Raw genomic sequence first — 19,297 nt, 5'->3', positions numbered from 1 at the left:
TATAGATATGGATTTACATATGAAAGGATTAGAACCAACTTCTTTGTGGCTCAACACTAGAAAGAAATTGTACACTTTGAACTAGCATGGGCTTAGGCAGCATCCTGTTCTTCATTTCACACCAACACTGCTTGGCTTTAGAGAATTAAATAAAAAATAATAAATCATGCAATGCTGAAAATCCCGTTATGATTGTGTGAAATGCAAACATGTTGGTCTCTCCTGCAGTTACAAAACTTGATTTTTTTCCCATTTCTCCATACATTTGTGATGAATTTATAGTGCCATTACCCCATGGATTTAGCATAATGCAGAAGGAAATCAAAGTTTGATTTTGCAGTAGCAATTACTTGTTATATTCCTGAACCTATACAATTTCCTGTAATGGTAATAACTGCAAAAATTTCAGCTGCTACCTGGATCGTAATCTTCACTGCCGAGAGAAGATGGTATTTTAATAAGCATTACATCTTAAGGATATCCTTTTTTCCCCTCTGATGTTAGCTTGGGCCCCTTTAAGAAGATTTGGAACCATTAAACTTTTCCTTTTATTGGAAGAACTAAATCACTCTCAGCTTTCTGCAGCCTCCTTATCTAATGTGACAGCTCCCGGGCTACATCTATTCTACTTCAAAGAGGCAGGTAGCCTAAGGCCAGAGCTGGATTGCAGATTCCCCTGATTTGGCTTGCTGTTCCTGCTGGGTGTCATTTGTCTTCTTAGTCTTGCAGTGGGTAATTTCTGTCCTTCCCTAACATCATCTGTCTGAGCAGTTCCTGCCTGGCAGGCCTGTCTGTCCAGGTTGAGCATCAAATACCATAACCATATGATTAATCTGATGAGGCAACTACTCTGAAACCGTTCAGCCCCAGGCTTGCTTTAACCAGGATCGGCATCACAGCCTGCAAACTTCTAACAATCATGACCGTGGTCTTAGTTTTCCACAGATGATGCCTATGGATGTATTACGCTTTTGCAAAGTATCTTCTCTGCCCCACAACTCCCCTTTTAAAGAATGTCATTCTGATTGCTTCTGTTTCCTGAAAAGTCTGCCTCAACAGGTTTGGGTTTCCCTGCCGGCCGTCAGCATTCAAGTTTTGCACCGCCATTTGAATGAAACAATTCTTTGGTGGAGTATCATTGCTTGAGAGCCCGTGGGAAAAAAACGGCAGGACTCTGCATGTTAATCTGAAACTTCTACACTACAAAATGCCCCTAACACTAATTGCAGATGGCACGATAATCCCCAGAACAGAACATCGCTTCAATTGCAAGGCAAAAGTGACATAATTTGTTTAGTAAATCTTCCCCAAGACACTACATGATGACTACATATGTTGATTTTCAGACTCAGAGCTAGCCATTCCCGAGTTTTATGATGTGATTATTTTATCTTACAAAAAACAAAATAGATTTTACTTTTAATATTTTTCCTAGCCCATACTTATTTAAGGGGGACATATACTCTTACAAATGTTCAAGAAAGTAAAGAAGTATAATAATACAAAAGTTTATAGAATGTAGAAGAACAGATAACAAAGACAATAGTTGAAAAAAGCCAATTTAAACAGTAAAATAAGAGTGGATAGTCAATAATTCTTAGATAAACCATCAGTATACTATGAAATACTTCATAGTATGTAGTTATAACATGTCTATTGAACAGTTAAAATATTTGGTTAACTCATTAGAATTAGCAAAAGGAAGCTATAAAAGATAAACAATGCATTACGAAAATAAAGGAATTAACATATAGGCCAAATGTCATATTTAAATATAAACTCTAAAGTTAAATTTTCAGCAATGGCACAATTCTGTGTGTAAAGCTGTAACCTAAAAAATATTTCTTTACATAGTTTTCTTTCTGTTTGATGCTAAAGAAAGAGTCCTCTCAGAAGTAAAGAAAAATGAAATGCTTTACTAGCCATGTTGTTAAGGACGTTTCAAAAGATAGATTAGTCTGGAAGACATTTTTCTGTTAATACTTCATTTTCTCTATCTATTCAATTTAAGATGCTCTACTCCATTTTTTATTTTTATTTCTTTTTCCAAGGCTAGGGGTTTTATCTCCTTGAAAACCAGTTCTCCGAGTATCTGGAGGAGCATCTGATAGAACCTCAATTATACTATCTCCCACTTTTAAAGAGGTTTCATCTCTCTTTACTTCCAAGATTGCTTCTATAATTTTGAGATGCACTAATTTTACTAAAACGTATTGCAGAAGCTGTCTTTCTCATGCATTCCGTTGGCTCCCCTAATTTCCAAAGATTCATCCACTGATGATTAAAGTAGACTTTTAAGTAAAATCAAATAATTAGAAGAAGCTATAGAGCTCTTTATAAATTTTCCTTGCCTAATTCTTCTGGCCTGCCTCTAAATTTTAGATTGCTTTTATATAATTCGGCTTCTAACAGTTATGGTTTAGCTTCTAATTTGTTTAGTTTCATCCAATGAAATTTTGGAACTAGACATGGTTCTGAATATTCAGTCTTTACTTCTTTAATCTCTGTATTCTAAGATTCAACTTGGGTTGCCAGTTCTATCGCATCTGTCATCTATTCTTGCCTAGAGTGTATCGAAAATTGCTTACATTTCATGGAGTGATTGTTGAAATAACAACAGTAATTGGATTATTTCCGATAGACACATCTTCCATAAAAAGAACTACAGGGGTTGTGCAGAAGAAGCCTAAATGTCTTGCTGGGATTCTTCCGCTTTTGGTCTTTGCTTTTGTTGTTTTTATTTCTTCTTGAAAAATAATATGTACCATAAATCAAACCAGTAAGAGTAAAAAGTCAAAAATGAAAATCATTAAGATTTGATACATTACAAAAAAGTAGTCAATTTTTATAATATGGGAAATATACCCAAGAATATTGGATAAATGTTTTTAATAATATATTAAAATTGTATGTCATTCAACTCAACATTTTTTTTAAAAAAATAATGTTTTTATTTTTTTATATTTCTCAGGTAGTAAAATATTTTTTATTACCGTAATTGTTGACTGACAATTAGGCTACCTCTCTGCTTTTCCATAGCTGTTAGTTTCCATCCATTCTATTACGAAAGTCTTCAGTTAAATGACAAATTTCTATATGCATGCATTAAAACAAAACTCAGTGTGAAACATTTTTTAAACAAAAATGTTTTGAATCCTATATTCTGAAATACGTTTTCATCAGTTGTATGATTACTTCCATATAAGAAAAAAATGAAATATTAGTCTTTTTATAGAAAATTAATTTTATGACATTTATGGTAAGCAAATTTTAGTGTGGTGGTATACTTGCACTGAAGTCTTCTGCATTTAATTGCTGAAAGTTAGAAATGCTATTTTCAGAAACATTATTACTTATTGTAACTTGATTGAAATGTCCACAAAAAAATCAAATTATGTAATATTAAATTAAAAATAGTCAGCGATCCTAGAAACTTGTGACTTGTTGGCAGATCAAGTCTGGCAATTTTATTTGCCACACTTCATCATCTACCCATGTTTTTGCGGCTGCAACTCTACTTTTACCTTGCTTGTTTATTTATCGATTTATATGTGGCAATTCTCTGATAAAAGATAGCATGCTTTTCCCCAACTATAACCCTGTGAGGTAAGTAAGCATTACCTAGTTTGGGTAATAAAACGTCAGCAAGAAAACAGCCAAACCAAAAAGCACCAAGGAAGAAAAAGTTGTTTACCCATCAAATATACAAACATTAAAAACAAAGAAATAATGATCTGCTGTTGCAAATCAAGTCCAATGATCATTAGCATTGACAAAATCACCATCAGTCAATTGCAAAAGCCAGCTTTACTTGGAACAGCAGGAGTCTTCAAACTTGGCCCTTTTATGACTCGTGGACTTCAACTCCCAGAATTCCTCAACCAGGCACGCTGGCTGAGGAATTCTGGGTGTTGAAGTCCACAGGTCACAAAAGACCCAAATTTGAAGACCCCCTGGCTTACATCTTGCAATACTTTTAATATTATTAAACAACATCTGCCTATCCCATGCCCTTCGGAAGGATTCAATAGGTGGGGAAAAAATGTCAGTCTTAACATCTAGCTCACCATGCAACCAACCATAAGTAAACAGTTCAGAATTATTGTTCCTCTTGTTTTGCATGGTGTTGCTCAGACCATACCTAGAATACTGCATCCAAGTTTTGTTACTGCATTTTAGGAAATCTCCAGATATCTACAGAGATTCTCAATCATCCAGGTCCTGGTTGTACCAAAGGTTCTTTTTTTTCCAAAGGCAACTGTATTTTCTTGGTGTGTGTTTTTTCTTTGAAGACCTTTCACTTCTCATCAAGAAGCTTCTTCAGTTTTCTGAAAACTGAAGAAGCTTCTTGGGTGAGGAGTGAAATGTTTTCAAAGAAAAAAAAATCAAGATAGTCTAGTTACCTTTTAGAAAAAGCACCTTTTGGAAATGCCCAGATGTTAACATTTAAGATAATAAAAGTCCTGGAAGGAAAATTGTATGAAGAATTGTTGGAGATGTTGGGTATATTTAACCTGGAGAAGATTATAGGGAGACATAGAAACTATCTTAAAGTACCATAAAGTGCTGTCAGGAGGACTGAACTATGTTGTTCCTGAAGACCGGTCAAAAGAAACAAGATTTAAATTACAAAGAAGATGATTTTGATTGACATCAGGAAAAACTTATTGATTTTAGAAATATTTTCAAAGAAAAATTTAGCATTTAAAATGGATGTTTAAAAAAAGTTTTTTACCCTTTGTTAAACAAAAAAAATCTGAGGAAGCATAATAAATTATGTTAATATCAATGAATATATATTATTTTCTACAGCAAGAAATAATATTAGAGACAGTTAAATTGATTATGTCATTCAAAGAAAAGAATATATCTAATTTTGTTTCCACTTGGAAACCGCTTCAGGGTTTTGTGCTTGGGATGGAAAAAATAAAACTTTTAATCTGGTTTTGCTGCTTAGACAGATATAGAAATTAAATTATATACATTATTGTATAAAAGTAAGAAGTTGAGGTTGTAATGTTATTATCTTCTACTGTGCTTAGTGGGAAATCAAAGCCTTTTTTTTCTTTTACCTCTTCTTACCCATACTTTCTCCTTTCCCCTTTTTCCTCCCTGTATTTTCCGATTATGTTCATTTTCGTTATATTACACCTCTCCAGGTGTTTAAGCAAAGACCCAATGGCCCTCCGTTGGGGACATTATTATCATGCATTCCTTCAATACTTATGAGGCTGGAGTAAAAGATCTCTAGGATCACTTCGACCCTTACTATGATTCTATGAATATCTTCTCTCAACTAGCAAAGAGGTTTCCTCACGTACATCAGGGAGATTTCACAAATAGCCAAATTTGCTTACAAATTAAAGAACATTTAACAGCTTCTCTTAGTCTTGTTTACATTTCCTGCAGGGCTAAGCACGACGTTAGCAGCATTTCACAAAAAGCATGAAATATTACGTTGCTGGAGTGCAGCTGATTTGCTTCGCTTAAAATGTATCGTTCCTGATGCAATATTTGTTGCACAGTATATTGAAACTGCAACTTAGAAAAGGAGATATTTTTAAATAGATGGAAAAATACCCTCCACCATATCGACCTGTAGATCTAGAACTCTGTAGATTTCTTCCAAAAGATGGAGACGTACCGGTAGCTTGCTGGCCAATTCATATTCACAATGCATGCCGAGCAAAAATCTTTCCTCTTAGCTCCGACACTGACCCTAAGTATTTAGATTTAGAACGAGCCATTTAGGGAATCTTTCAATGAGACTTCAATTGTTGACGTCATAGAGGGCGATTTCTCCCACCGGTTGTTTTGGAAACTGCTTCACAAAGTGAAAGCCTTCCTGCTTATGCGCAGTACTCACATCTAGTCCCGTCCAGAGCGCCTTATGACAGTTGCGCATGCGCTTTCGTAAGGAGGAACTGCAAAGTCGTCCCGCTGTGGTCCTCCTCGGGAGGCTTTTGAGTGAAATGAGTAGTGGGGCTCCCGGGACTTTAAGCGTCAATAAAACTGCGGAGTCTCCGGTTTCTGGAAGCGGTAATAAAAGGAGGGATTCAGTGGGTTCCGCCTCCTCGTGTCCTATTTTTAAAGGTAGGAAGCGCTGGTCCTTCCTTTTGCTTTCCTCCGTTAAGTTTCAGTTCTCTTGCATGCTGATAGGGTAATTGCAAACATATTACATAGTACCCCTAGAGTAGCGAGGGAGTAGTTTGATTTGGAAGTAGAGCGGGCATGGTAATGGTGATAGGCGTTCACCGCCTTCATCGCGATCTATTGCCCAATAAATGAGACGTAGCAGAAGGAAGCAGAAGAAGCGAAGGTCCGCAGACAGCACAGGTATATGGACGAAATTCGCGCAAGCTATTCTAACCCTTTATGTATAAAACACCAATGGATTCTGAGAAGAAACAGAAAGGATAAAATAAATACATTTCCTATGTCCTAGCTGCGAACCTGGAATGGCCCCCGGAGGAAAGACCAACTCTGCAGATCTGTCAAGCAAATGGACGTTGTCATTGTTTGGCTGATTCAGTGGAACTTGGTTAGAGTTGGTTTATAGAAGGATGGCTTAAGAGGGCTTTTGTTGTCTGAAGGCATACTTCTCTCTTGCCATTTTGGTCTGTTCTTACTAGAACTTTTATTTTTGATGTTATTTTGCAATTCGAATTATTTTGTTTGATTATCCTGTGGATGTTTTAATTAAAAATTGCTGATTGTAACCTGCCAACCTGTACAGTGATGATGAGTAAGTACACTGTTGGGAGATTTAAAAAGACAAGTTAAGAATAGGCTGTCGGAGAAAATCAAGGTGGTGCTCAGGAGTGAAAAATGATTTGATGGCACAGAGTCAATGTATCAAACATGCCAAGAGTCAATGACTCTTGTGCATTCCAAAGCATCTTTTTGCATTTAAGTCCAAGCTTTGCACGGCTTTCAGATGATCATTGAGATCTGTCTAAAAACAGTATCTCTGAGGGTATCTCTTTCCCAACTTGGACTCATGCACACACAAAGACAAAACTAAAGAATATGTTTTTCCAGTGGGTAACAAAGATGGCATTTGTTTTATTTTTAAAATGTTCTATTTACCTGTGTTATCCTTCACCCCAAATAGTACAATAAAATGTATAGGTTTCATATATTAAAAAGTATCTGTTCTCAGTAAACTAGCAAGTAAAGTTCTTTGACAAAGTTACTCTGTAAAATGTGCTATCTATAGATATAATTCTGTGTATTTGCTTTAAGGTATAAAGCAATTGTATTGCATGCAAGTCTCTTTGTAGTCAAAAGCTCAATACACATTTGAGGGCTGTTGATAGAAGGGAGTTTACCTTGTCATCTCCTAAATCTTATGAAATTAAAATGGCTTTTGTAATGGCCTTACAAACCTGGACACTAATTTGTCTACAAAGTGACATAAAAAAACCTTAATAGCAATAGCACTTAGACTTATATACTACTTCACAGTGCTTTACAACCCTGTCTAAGCATTTTAGAGTCAGTATATTACCCCCAACAATCTGGCTCCTCATTTTACCAACCTTTGAAGGATGGAAGGCTGAGTCAACTTTGAGCTGTTCAGATTTGAACTGCTGACAGTCAGCAGAGTTAGCTTGCAGTACTGCATTCTGCCACTGTGCCACCATGGCTCATATACTGTTATTTGAAGGAATTTTCCTCCCTGTATCTGTGGGAAACTGTAAGTGAGAAAAACTACTATTAAAAAGTGGACAACAGAGGAAGAAAAAAAATCTTAACCTGTCCAAGTTTTTATACATCTCTAATAATAAATAAATAGATTATAATTCATCATTTTTCTTGTAGATGTTGGCGAAATATATTCCCGACTTCTGGACCACAGACCAGTTATTCAAGGAGAAATTCGTTATTTCATCAAAGAATTTGAAGTAGGTTAGATGTTGTTTTGAAATGAAGTAAGATGGATTTGTGGAAGAATTTGATCTTGAATTAAAAAGCGAAGCTGCACAAGCATATTGTGTAGGACTCACTGGAGAAGAGCCTAATGCTAGGAAAGATTGAGGGCAAGAGAAGAATGGGACGACAGAGAATGAGGTGGCTGGATGGAGTCACTGAAGCAGTAGGCATGAGCTTAAATGGACTCCAGAAGATGGTAGAGGACAGGAAGGCCTGGAGGAACATTGTCCATGGGGTCGCGATGAGTCGGACATGACTTCACAGCTAACAACAACAACATAGGAGAGACTGACTATTTTTTAAAAAAATGTGAAATATGCAGAAAAATGCTTTTTAAATATTAAATACCCTTTTATGCAAGTGTAATATTGAATATAATTGCCACAAGATGGCAGCAAAACCTTAATAAGAATAAGAAGATATATATGAAATTTGGATAGCTTTCAAACTATCAGGGTAGTTTTCTTTCAAAACTGGATGATAAAATAACAAAATAAAAAGTAATTGTAAAAATGTTGTTTAAACATAGGATGTTTAAATGAAGAATAGTGGGGATGTATTAACAATGTGTGGAAATATTAATTGTGCAGTTACTGCATAAGCATATTTAATCAGTAATAAATCTCTGAGTATTTCCAAGTAATTATGTAGTTAACTGGAGTCTAAGAATTAAAAATCTAGATATTTTAATCTGTTTTACAATGAAAATATAAACATGTCTGATTAGTTGTATATAACACTGAGTTCAATGAATTTTACTTTCCAGTAAAGGGCTATAGAATTTCAGTTTAGTTCTTTTTTAAGTGAAACTGGATTTGATGTTAATTAAATGTCAGCTTTTTTTGTAGAATGTTTTGAATGATCCCTTTCTTTTTTTTCAAACAGGAAAAAAGAGGTCTCCGAGAATTGCGGATTCTTGAAAACTTAAACAACACAGTATTTGAGGCAAATGACAAGATTTTGCCAAAATGTAAAGGAATAATGCATGGAAATCTAAATGAAATATTGAAGAAATGTAAGGGGAAATTTATTTTCTTCAATGCCTTTTGTATTTAAAGAATATTGTCAAACTGTGTAGATTCTTGAAACACCAATGAGCTCACCCATCCTTTTGAAATTCAAAAAAAATGCATTTCCCTAGACAGCTTTGTTGACTTGCTGTGTAATGATTCACCTGGGCTTAGGGACTTGAGCATGGGGAGGGAGGGGAGGGGAGGGGACAAGGCCTTCAATGGGAACACAGACCACCTTTGTGTTGAATTGAGGCAGGAGCTTACTGGTAGCACTCCAGTTCAAAGAAAAATAAATGGACTTCTTTTCACATTTGCAAAAAAGATAGGAGAGGGAAGTATGTAAACTGTATCTGAAGTAGAACCACTTTGGCATTATAAGAACTGCCCTCAGGCAATACAACTTCCATATGGATTTTGGTAGTCCCATAAGCTGCCTGCAATTAGTGCAGGTTCGCATCCCACCAGGCTCAAGGTTGACTCACCCTTCCATCCTTCCGAGGTAGGTAAAATGAGGACCCAGACTGTTGGGGGCAATAAGCTGACTTTGTAATAATGCCGCTTGGGGGGGAGAAAGCCCTAATAAGCAGGCATATACATAGAATGAAGGCTATTGCTAAGCACATTGGTTTGTGCTTAAATTGTAAGCCACCCTGAGTCTTTGGAGAAGGGCGGGATATAAATGGGATTAAAATAAAATAAAAAAGTTGGGCCTGAGTGCTAAATAATATAATTTGGCCATTGTAATGCTATCACAAAATAGGTATATTTCTGTTCTAGGTAGCAACATCAGATCGGTCCAATAATATGCCTCAATGAAGCCTTTGGCATTATTTATTTATTTTCCACATTTATAATCCACCAGATCAAGCAGAGAGTCTAGTTTAAACTAAAAGAAGTCTTATAATGCATAACAAGATAGCAGGAATTAAAGCATCAAAAATCAAATTAGCTAAAATGATAGCAAATCCAATTCTGTTGGAGCTATAAATCATAGCAAAATAAAGATAGACATCCATTCTAAATACAATAGTACAGTAGTGACAGTTTAAACATCACAGGTTTGTCCAACATCTACAAGAGAAATGAAATAGCTCTGTCTTTAGCATTCTGGAATGACATTAAAGAGGAGCAAGACGTAATTTCTGAGGCAGGCCCATTCCACAAAGCGAGGGACCTAACTGAAAAATAATATCAACTAGCCTCAGTTTCCCTCATTTCACAAACCTCAAAATAATAGCTTTTCTCTGGAAGAACATGCCTTATTGGTTGACATTGTTGGAAAAGATAATCTTGTAAATACCTAGCAAAGCCATACAGGGCTTTATAGTAAAAACCAGCACTGCAGGGCCCAAAATCTAGGTGTCATGTGTTTTTTAGAGCTAGTCCCATTGCATTCCGCATCAGTTTCAGTTTCAGAGTAGTCTTCAGAGGCAGCCCCATGTACAGTATTTAGTATTGTAGTAGTGACAGCATCGTGGGTCACTAGTAAACATCTTATGCTTCAGATAAGGCCATAACTGGTGCAAAAGACAGTGCCAGACAAAGACCCTCCTGGCCACAGTCTCCACCTGGAAGATACCAAGTTGGGGACCTGTTCCCTCCTTAGTGGAAGCAGAACTGTAGAACAGTTCCTCCAATCCTGAGCTTCATTGGTGGTACAAAAGGTTAACCTTTCCTTTATCTGTACAGGGTTACAGACAACAGAAAACATCAGTGTAGTAACTTCTGTACAGAAAGTCTTCAACTTATGACTACAATTCTGCCCGACATTTCTGTTACTAAGACAGTTGTTAAGTAAGCTTTGCTCCATTTTATGACCTTTCTTGCCATAGTTGTTAAGTGAACTGCGGCTGTTGTTAAGTTAGTAACATAGTTGTAAAGTGACTCTGAGTTCCCCAATGACTTTGCTGGTCAGAAAGTCGTAAGAAGAGATCACATGACCCCAGGACACTGCAATCATCGTAAATATGACTCAGCTGCCAAGCATCCACATTTTGATTACATGACCATGGGGATGCTGCAACAGTCTTAAGTACGAAAAACAGTCACAAGTCACTTTTTTCAGTGCTGCTGTAACTTTGAACGGTCACTAAATGAACTGTTGTAAGTCAAGGACCACCTGTACTGAAGAGTTAAATCAGAAGATGCTGGTTAATCTCCCCTGCTGTGTTACGTTCTTCTGTTGCTGTGATTGCTGTCTTTAAATGAGTTAAGTTTGCCTAGAACAGACTTGTCAAACACAAGGCCCGGGGGCCGGATCCGGCCCGCAAAGTGGTTTCATGTGGCCCACGAAGCCATCCTGGAAACAGTGAGGGAACAGCCCCCACTGCCTTGGCCCTGGCCCAGAGACCCTCCTTTAACCTTGGCAATTTTAAGATGCCATTTTTTGGGCTCAGGGTACCTGAGGAACTACCTCATCCTGATGGGACTAGCCCACCCTACACATTATAGAAAAGACCCTACTTCTAATCCCATTGGCCAAAATAGTTAGGCTAGTCCCTAGAAAATAGAGAATTTGATTTCATGATATGTGTTTGTTAGACATCTGCCTCTAAAATTAACCGCTATTTGTTTTCCCATGGTGATAAATTCCATTTGACAAATGGTGGACTCTGACTTTTTTTTCTACCAGATTTTGAAATTAATCAATAACTTATCAATTAAGGACAGCTATAAAAAAAACATTGTCTCCTTTGGATCATACTTGACTCTGTATAACTCTATGCCATATCCATGTAATTTTTTTGTCCAGAAGTTTTATGTGTCTTGTCCTGTCTTTTTCGGGGTTGGGGAGATGAAGGATGAAATATTTTTCAATTTTCTGGTCTAACCTGTAATTCTTGAATTCTTTGATGGCTCCTCTCTAAGGACTAATAAGGCCTTGCCAGCTTAGTTACTAAGTCCAAATCAGGTTAGCCAGCTGCTACTATCATACGCTTTATTTGTTTCAAATGCAAAGGCGAAATGCCTGTCAATAGCAATTTCTGTAATGTAAGTTGGAAGAGTACAATTTTGTCCTGTTCCTGGATTTCCAATTGCCATCCAACTAGCTCTCTTAAAGCAGGATGTTTGATTAAGATAGGATTTCACTCTAAGGTGGTACATAGTTTTTTTAAGGGTTGTGCTACCTTTATCCTATTATTTTTCAACTTAAGACAAAGGTGATAGATGTGTACGGCTTCCAGACAATACATTTTCATATTTTCCAGGTTTCCTTTCATAGAGTAAAAGTGTTTAATCTGGTTCAATTAATATCAGAGCTTATTTTTAATGTAAAGTGGTTCCCACTTTTTGTTTGGGCTGTATTGTTATAAGCTACTTTTATAAGGATTTAGAAATGACATTTAAACTAGGCTTAGCAAATCACAGAGATGTTTTTTTTTTCTTACATTAGAAAGACCTAATGAGTATATAGCACATTTTTGTTTAAAGTAGTGTGAGCAAAGCCAGTGTAGTTCTCACATTAAAAGCTGATCCATTAAAAATACGAATGATGAGTTGCACAACTGTAAACTTGTATTTCAGTACAGGTAGCCAACCAGATGTTCAACACATTGCAGCAAACAGAACAGGAAGAAAGAAAGGTAAATACCATACTAATATTTTACATTTACAAATTAGCAAAGTTAAGCTTATTAGGAAGAGGGAGGCTGGGAGAGCACAAGGGGCTTTAAATGGATTATTTTAGCCACAAAGGGGTATCTAAAATTGGGGAGGGGGGACTAGTTGACAGCCCTTCAAGATAGACTAAATTAAGAAAAGAAAGTCATGAATGTGAATACTGTACGCTTTTTATTACAAGGTTACAGTAACAGATTCTTGCAAGTCTGAATGCGATCCCCACCCTCCCTTTATCTTTGTGACAAGTAGGGAGAGTCCCATCTGAGAGGCTTTCTCAAACTACATTTCTTCTCCAACCTCAGATTTCTTTTATCTCACTGCTACCTTGGTTGTACAATAATTCTTCCTCCTGCTTCCTCAGGATTATTCCATCTATCCATTACACTAGTTCAACATTTATAAAAGGGTATATTAAGTTTGCCACTTCCATTATGAGTACAGGAAACCACAATTAACCATGCTAACTGAGGCTAGAAACTTTGTAAAAAAAACATGTTTAGTGACGGCAGTCCAGCCATCCAGATGCTCTCATAAAGCGAGGACCTCACACGGCCCTGATTTGCAACTTCCTACTGATTTCCTCATTGGTTTTGCTTGTCCAAAGCTGGCAGGCAAGATTGCAAACCACAATCACATGACTCTGGGGGTGTTGTGCCGGCCATAAGTACAAGGAATAGTTATTAAACAAGTACACTCTATATAATATTCAATGGATAATTATGTGAATGAAAAGTGCCCATCTTATCTCGAAATTTGAACCGTGGTATTTGAATGAGAATTAGATTTGTTTTATGCTCACAACTAGTTGCCCATCCAGATTACCATTTTAATATTAAGATTTTTTTTTTACTTCACATCCAAGATTCTCTAGACTGTGCCTCTTGCTCTTTCTTCTTGGTTGATATATTGTTATAAACTGGACAAAGTGGTTTTGTTTCTTAAATCTCTACTGTTAAATTTTGTGGGTAGTGTGCCCACTATGTCATCTAAACACTAAACCAATCAAAGATATGTCAGGCTATGTGCAAAGGCAGTGAACCTTCAAGCTGATTTCCCTTTTCTGTCTAGATACATCCTATTAAGCTTTACACTGAAGCAGTCTGTGATTTGGTACTTCTTAATCTGGTGTGTCTTTCAACAGGACTACTTAGGAATATATCAGTCAAAAGATATATTTGTTTAACTGGCAAAATGGACATTTAATTCCCATCAGATTAAAACTGCGTGTAAGAATGTGAATTAAGTAACTCTGAGATTCACCAATTGCTCTGAAACAAATCTCGATGTTATTTTAAAGTTCTCAGGAAGGTGAAAAGCATATCTTCTTCTGGAATAGCTACACTAGATGTAAAAAAAAAAGAGCCGTAGGTAAACCTGCAGCTTTAATTAGCCTTTCATAGTTGCTTAAAAAATAGCAAAGTTTTTATATCTTCCCCGGCTTCTGTATGGGTGGAAAGTTTTTCTAAGAATTTCGTTCACAGCCAGAGAAAAGGGAAATCCCTGTTTTGCATGGAACAAAAAATACCCAACAGAATGGAAATGTAAATCTGGTCAGTCGAAAACACTGAACATATTATGACTACAGCTTTCTGAAATGGAACTATTTCATACCTTTGGATCTTACTTCATAAAAGGCTAGATTATAAGAACATGCGACTTGCTATAACCTCTCACAAGGCTGCACACTGTTGGTTTGTAATACATATTCTTAAACCTCAGCATTAGGAAAAAACTGCAAGAAATTAATTCTGTGTTTTTCTTCTGTGCTTCCTTTAATTATGATTAGGCAGCCCTTTCAATTTTTTCAGCCCTAATAGAGAAGCACTGTAAGCAAATTGAAGAAAATTTCATATTTCTTATTTCTGTAATTGATAAGGGCAAAACACTGTAGCATTCCTAAATTTCCTAAACTTGCTAAGAGAGAGAAGGAATACTACAGGTTTACATATCTCTAGTCCACATATTTTCCTTCTCTTCTGATTTTGGAGCTAAACATTAAGGCACAACCATGTTCAGCCCAGTTTTTTCTAGCTGTGTTGTACACCAACTGGTGACCGTTAAGATAAATTGCATAGTCCTCAGATTACAACCATAATTGAGCCCAACATTTCTGTTGCTAAACAAAACATTTATTAAATGAATTTGCCCCATTTTACCACCTTTCTTGACACAGTTCTTAAGTGAATCATTGATTTTGCTTATAAGAAGGTTGCAAAAGATGATCGCATAATCCAGGACAACCATCATAAATATGAGTCACTTACCAAGCATCTGAATTTTGATCTCATGACCATGGCGATGGTGCAACAGTTGTAAGTGTAAGGTCGTAAGTCACTTTTTTCAGTGCCGTTATAACTTTGAATGGTCACTAAAAGAACTGTTGTAAGTCGAGGACCACCTGTATATTTGAAGAAGGAGCAGATGTCCTGGGAAAGACTGGTTCATTTTTTTAACCAATGTTGAAGATTGGAATGTATTGGGAGACACTTGTTTTTTCTCTATGATACTCATTCAATAAGCCATGGTTCCTAGCCTCTTTTGCTGCAGGACACATTCTGTGCATTAAAAGAATGTCAGAGTCCTATGGCAAGTATCCATTCAATGCAGGTCTCCTAATACTTTGAAAAGTGTTTTGGGGAAGAATAGTATTCCATACAACCTGCCCATTATTGATTGTTCTCAGCTGTTTCTCTTTAAGTAAAATGTCTTAAGACAATTTTATCTCCTTTTAGCTTACTGTTAGACTATCAGGAAGTTATTCATGCCTTGGTCTTCTCATGATTGGATTTCTGTAATGTGTTATATATGGGGCTGCCCTTGAAAACTATCTGGAAGCTGCAGTTGGCCCAGAATGATGGATGTCCCATAGTATATATCCCATGTCTCCTCAGCATCCTGAAATGCACTAGTTACCACTTGACTTCCAGGAGCTGTTTATCACTTATAAACCCTTTCATGACATAAAGCCAGGCTACTTTAGAGACTGCCTATTTCCACATTTCTGTCGATCTGATGAGGTCAGGTAGAATGGGCATGCCGTGGATCCCATCAATCACGCAGTGTCATCTTGAAGAACCCAGAGGCGTGTGTTTTCTGTGGCTGCATCTGATTGCATCCAATTTTATGACATTCATTGGTTTGATCATTAAATGAGATCATGTGATCATGCCTTGTGACCTCCCTTGCCTATTTTCCTATTGACTTTGTCAAGAAGCCAGCTGGGAAGATAATCACATGATCCCCAGGCACTGCAACTGACATTAATGCAAGATTTATGCTAACCATCTGAATTATGTTCATGTGATTGAGGGGATGCTGCAATGGTCATGTGAGGACTGGTTGTAAGCCATAATTTTCAGCACCATATTAACTCCGAATGGTAGCTAAATAAATGGCTGTTCGTCAAGGACTACCTGTAATAATCTCTCTCATGTAGATCAAAATATAATTTCAAACCTTAAATGATAGGACAGCCATTGATCCAAACAGATACAATGAGTGAACTTGTATGTAAAGAAATGTTTCAGAGACCACTATTGTGTATGGTTTTTTTTTCAAATGGGCATATGGCATCTTCTCTCTCTTCAATTCTAATTTTGGAATTTTGTTGTCTTTTTACTTTGGCCTGGTTGGCTGTACTACTCTCTTTAGTTTTGGGGGACAATATAAAAACATTCCTTTTCAGCAGTACTTATGTCAATGTGCTAATGCAGGGGTCTTCAAACTTGGCTCTTTTATGACTTCAACTCCCAGAATTCCCCAGCCAACCAGGATTCTGCAAGTTGAAGTCTGCAGGTCTTAAAGTTACCAAAGTTGGACATCCCTGCTCTATAGGAAATCAATAAAGATACATATCTCATTTTAAAGAACTACCCCAGTAAATAGCACATCTGAGACTGCTTCTGTCTGATCAGGACCTTGACACATCTTGCCAAGTTGCCCAACTTTGTGCTATCATGTGTTGTAACTTTGTGCTATCATGAGCCTTGGTGGAGCAGTGGGCTAATGCCTCCTTAAGTAACACCAGCTGCCTGCAATTAGTGCAGGTTCGAGTCCCACCAGGCTCAAGGTTGACTCAGCCTTCCATCTTTCCAAGGTAGGTAAAATGAGGACCCAGATTGTTGGGGGCAATAAGCTGACTTTGTAAAAATGCCGTTTGGGGGGGCCCAAAAGCCCTAATAAGCAGGCATATACATAGAATGAAGGCTACTGCTAAGCACATTGATTTGTGCTTCTTAGATTGTAAGCCGCCCTGAGTCTTCGGAGAAGGGCGGGATATAAATGGGATTTAAAAAAAACCTGTCCAACCTACAGTTGATGCTTAGCACAAAGTTTGGTGATTGCCACTGCTATTTGTACTACAGTTACTCCAATAATGTATTTTATGTAATTTCATTGCATTTTAAAAGAGTTTTATAATTGCACTTCTTTACATTCTATTGTTGTGGCCCAAAGGCCATAGCAAAGGTTTGGTTGATTTTTTTCCCCCCTTTTTTTCTTTCTGTTTGTGAATTTATTTATTGTTACAAGCTACACATGTTCATAAAATGTTCATTAAAAAAGACCTGGTTGTTTGAACAGGCCGTCCTGGACTAAGGGTTTGGGTTTATTTTTAACTATTTATTGTTAGGGCTAAATTCAATTTAATTTTACTTTTAACTTTTGTATGTTGTATTTTATTGCCCTGTACACCGCCCTGAGTCCTTTGGGAGAAGGGCGGTATAGAAATTAAATAAATAAATAAATAAATAAATAAATAAATAAATAAATAAATAAATAAATAAATAAATTTTAAAAAACTCCCCTACTGAAGAGATCCTCATTGCAATGTACAGTAAACTGTCTTCTCTTCATTGCCAGATTCAACATTTATTACCTGTTTTTTCTCCTCAGCTTCAGGCTGAGAAACTAAGGGCTGGTGAAGCTCAACATATGGCTGACTGGGAGGAATTCACCAAGGAACAGCAGCACCTGAAAACAACGGTCGATGAAGAACACACAAAAGCTATGGAGCATCTTAAAGAACAGTATGAGGCTTTGGAGAAGGACCTCCCAAAACAGGCTCTCTAACAAACAGGCATCTTCCACTCCTAGTTTTCAATTTCCAGGATTTCCAGCACAGTATTAAGAGTTTAGATAAAAAAAAATAACAGGGACCAAAACCAAAAGTGCTAACTGAAATTTGGTTCCTTGCACTGAATAATTTTTTCATATTCATTTTAAGTGCATGTGCGTACATGCACACACACACACACACACACACACACACACACAAGAGGTTTGGTAGCAGCAATAACAGTATTATACTTCAACAAGCCAGATTAAGTGCACATTTAAAATCTATTTACAAAATGAATAATTACATACTTTTTGTTTGGGTCTTTTCAATGAGCTCTCCTGTTACTTTCCTGAAGAGTTAGCTTCTGTTAGAGACAGGGAGGAGTCATAATTATGTGCAGACATACAGCAATAGCCTGACGTGTAGAGTAATAACTGTAAAAGGCCCATACACCTTGGGAGTATAATAGTCTGAAGTCTATGAATGAATTCTTTAGGTTACTAAGGTTTTCAGTATAAGTTTAAAGAACCTTGAGAAAGAAGTCACAATTTCACTGAATTTGTCCTGACTAGAAACAACGGGAGAGTATTACGTTGGCTGTCTTTGAGGTATGTATTTGCCCTACTAGTGTTTCTGTGCGTAGTACAAAAAAAATACTCTCATACGCTTAATGGCCTGAAATCTCTGGAATAGGGTTATGTAGATTCAAAGGCAAAATGCAATTTGTAGTATGCAGTGATCTGCCTATAATGCCTTCAGGATCACCTCAGACTTTCCCAGGATCATGCTGCAGCTGCAAATGACGCACACACAACTCTAAGAAAAGTCACTGCTTCTTTAAGATGTTCTTTACAGATGCTACTTGGGGGTCCACACAGACTTTCAAGCATGTGTTGGCTTTGAATCTCCTGTGTAGCCCTTCACTGACAATATTCAATGTTATGGTTGAGCCCTTTCAGTGAACATTGCAAATGACCAGTGTTCTTGCAGATCAAATTGTGTTTTCCATGTAAATAGTATTCTGGAGCATAATTAAGTTTGTGGGTGAACTCCATGATTTAATATGTATTAAAAATTTGCATACTGTGGGCCAAGTTCATGCTGTAGTTCTTTGTCATTTCAGTTGTAAAAAAGAAAAGCATTAATAACAGGATGAATGTTGAGGTACGTTAGGCAACAGGCAGGAAAATTGAGTGTTATTTTAACAGGCAGTGTGTAAAAGAGAAAAATGTAAAACAAAATTACCCATTATCTATGTTGCAAATGCAATAAGCCAACAATAGGTTGTTTCTGCGATTGTATGGCTTAATTTCAAGATTCTCTCCTGACAGTCTGTTGATAATGTGATTAAAGCGAGCAGAGCAGATGGAATAAGTATCTGTGATTTCTTTCAATAATACTGAACTTCTGCCAAACTGCTCTATCCACTACTGTATGGCTGACAAGCTTCATCAATCATCATCAGGTAGCTAGACTAAAACTCCATTTGCCAACATTGAGGTATGCTGGAATGTTGTTAATCTCTTGTGACTTGTGGGGGGATGGGGGGGCAATAGGTGACTTTAAAATATTTCTCCACTGGAGAAAGAACATGTAATGAAATCCCTATTCAGGGGAAAACAGTTTTTCATATCTGTGTGGCTCCGTCTTGCTCAGTAGAAGAGAAAAT

At 36.9% G+C, this 19,297-nt stretch overlaps 1 protein-coding gene across 1 annotated transcript; it reads left to right on the top strand.

Moving 5' to 3' along the window:
• The first annotated feature begins 5,845 nt into the window (after positions 1-5,845).
• BLOC1S5 (biogenesis of lysosomal organelles complex 1 subunit 5) lies at positions 5,846-19,063 on the top strand. Its single transcript, XM_083360603.1, has 5 exons — positions 5,846-6,093; positions 7,825-7,907; positions 8,821-8,950; positions 12,474-12,532; positions 17,463-19,063. Exons 1-5 carry the CDS (start codon positions 5,904-5,906, stop codon positions 17,637-17,639), a joined length of 639 nt encoding a protein of 212 aa, XP_083216729.1. The 5' UTR covers positions 5,846-5,903; the 3' UTR covers positions 17,640-19,063.
• Positions 19,064-19,297: the final 234 nt, after the last annotated feature.

The sequence above is a fragment of the Vipera ursinii genome (assembly GCF_947247035.1).
Source record: "Vipera ursinii genome assembly, chromosome: 3".
Classification (NCBI taxonomy): Eukaryota; Metazoa; Chordata; class Lepidosauria; order Squamata; family Viperidae; genus Vipera; species Vipera ursinii.
This window is presented reverse-complemented; position numbering and strand designations above follow the sequence as displayed.

Excerpts from the sequence above, each read along its gene's own strand:
- BLOC1S5 (XM_083360603.1), top strand. The coding sequence starts at position 5,904 with ATGCGCTTTCGTAAGGAGGAACTGCAAAGTCGTCCCGCTGTGGTCCTC. Across the intron at positions 6,094-7,824 it reads CTCGTGTCCTATTTTTAAAG|ATGTTGGCGAAATATATTCC; the intron begins GTAGGAAGCGCT and ends TTTTTCTTGTAG. Across the intron at positions 7,908-8,820 it reads ATTTCATCAAAGAATTTGAA|GAAAAAAGAGGTCTCCGAGA; the intron begins GTAGGTTAGATG and ends TTTTTCAAACAG.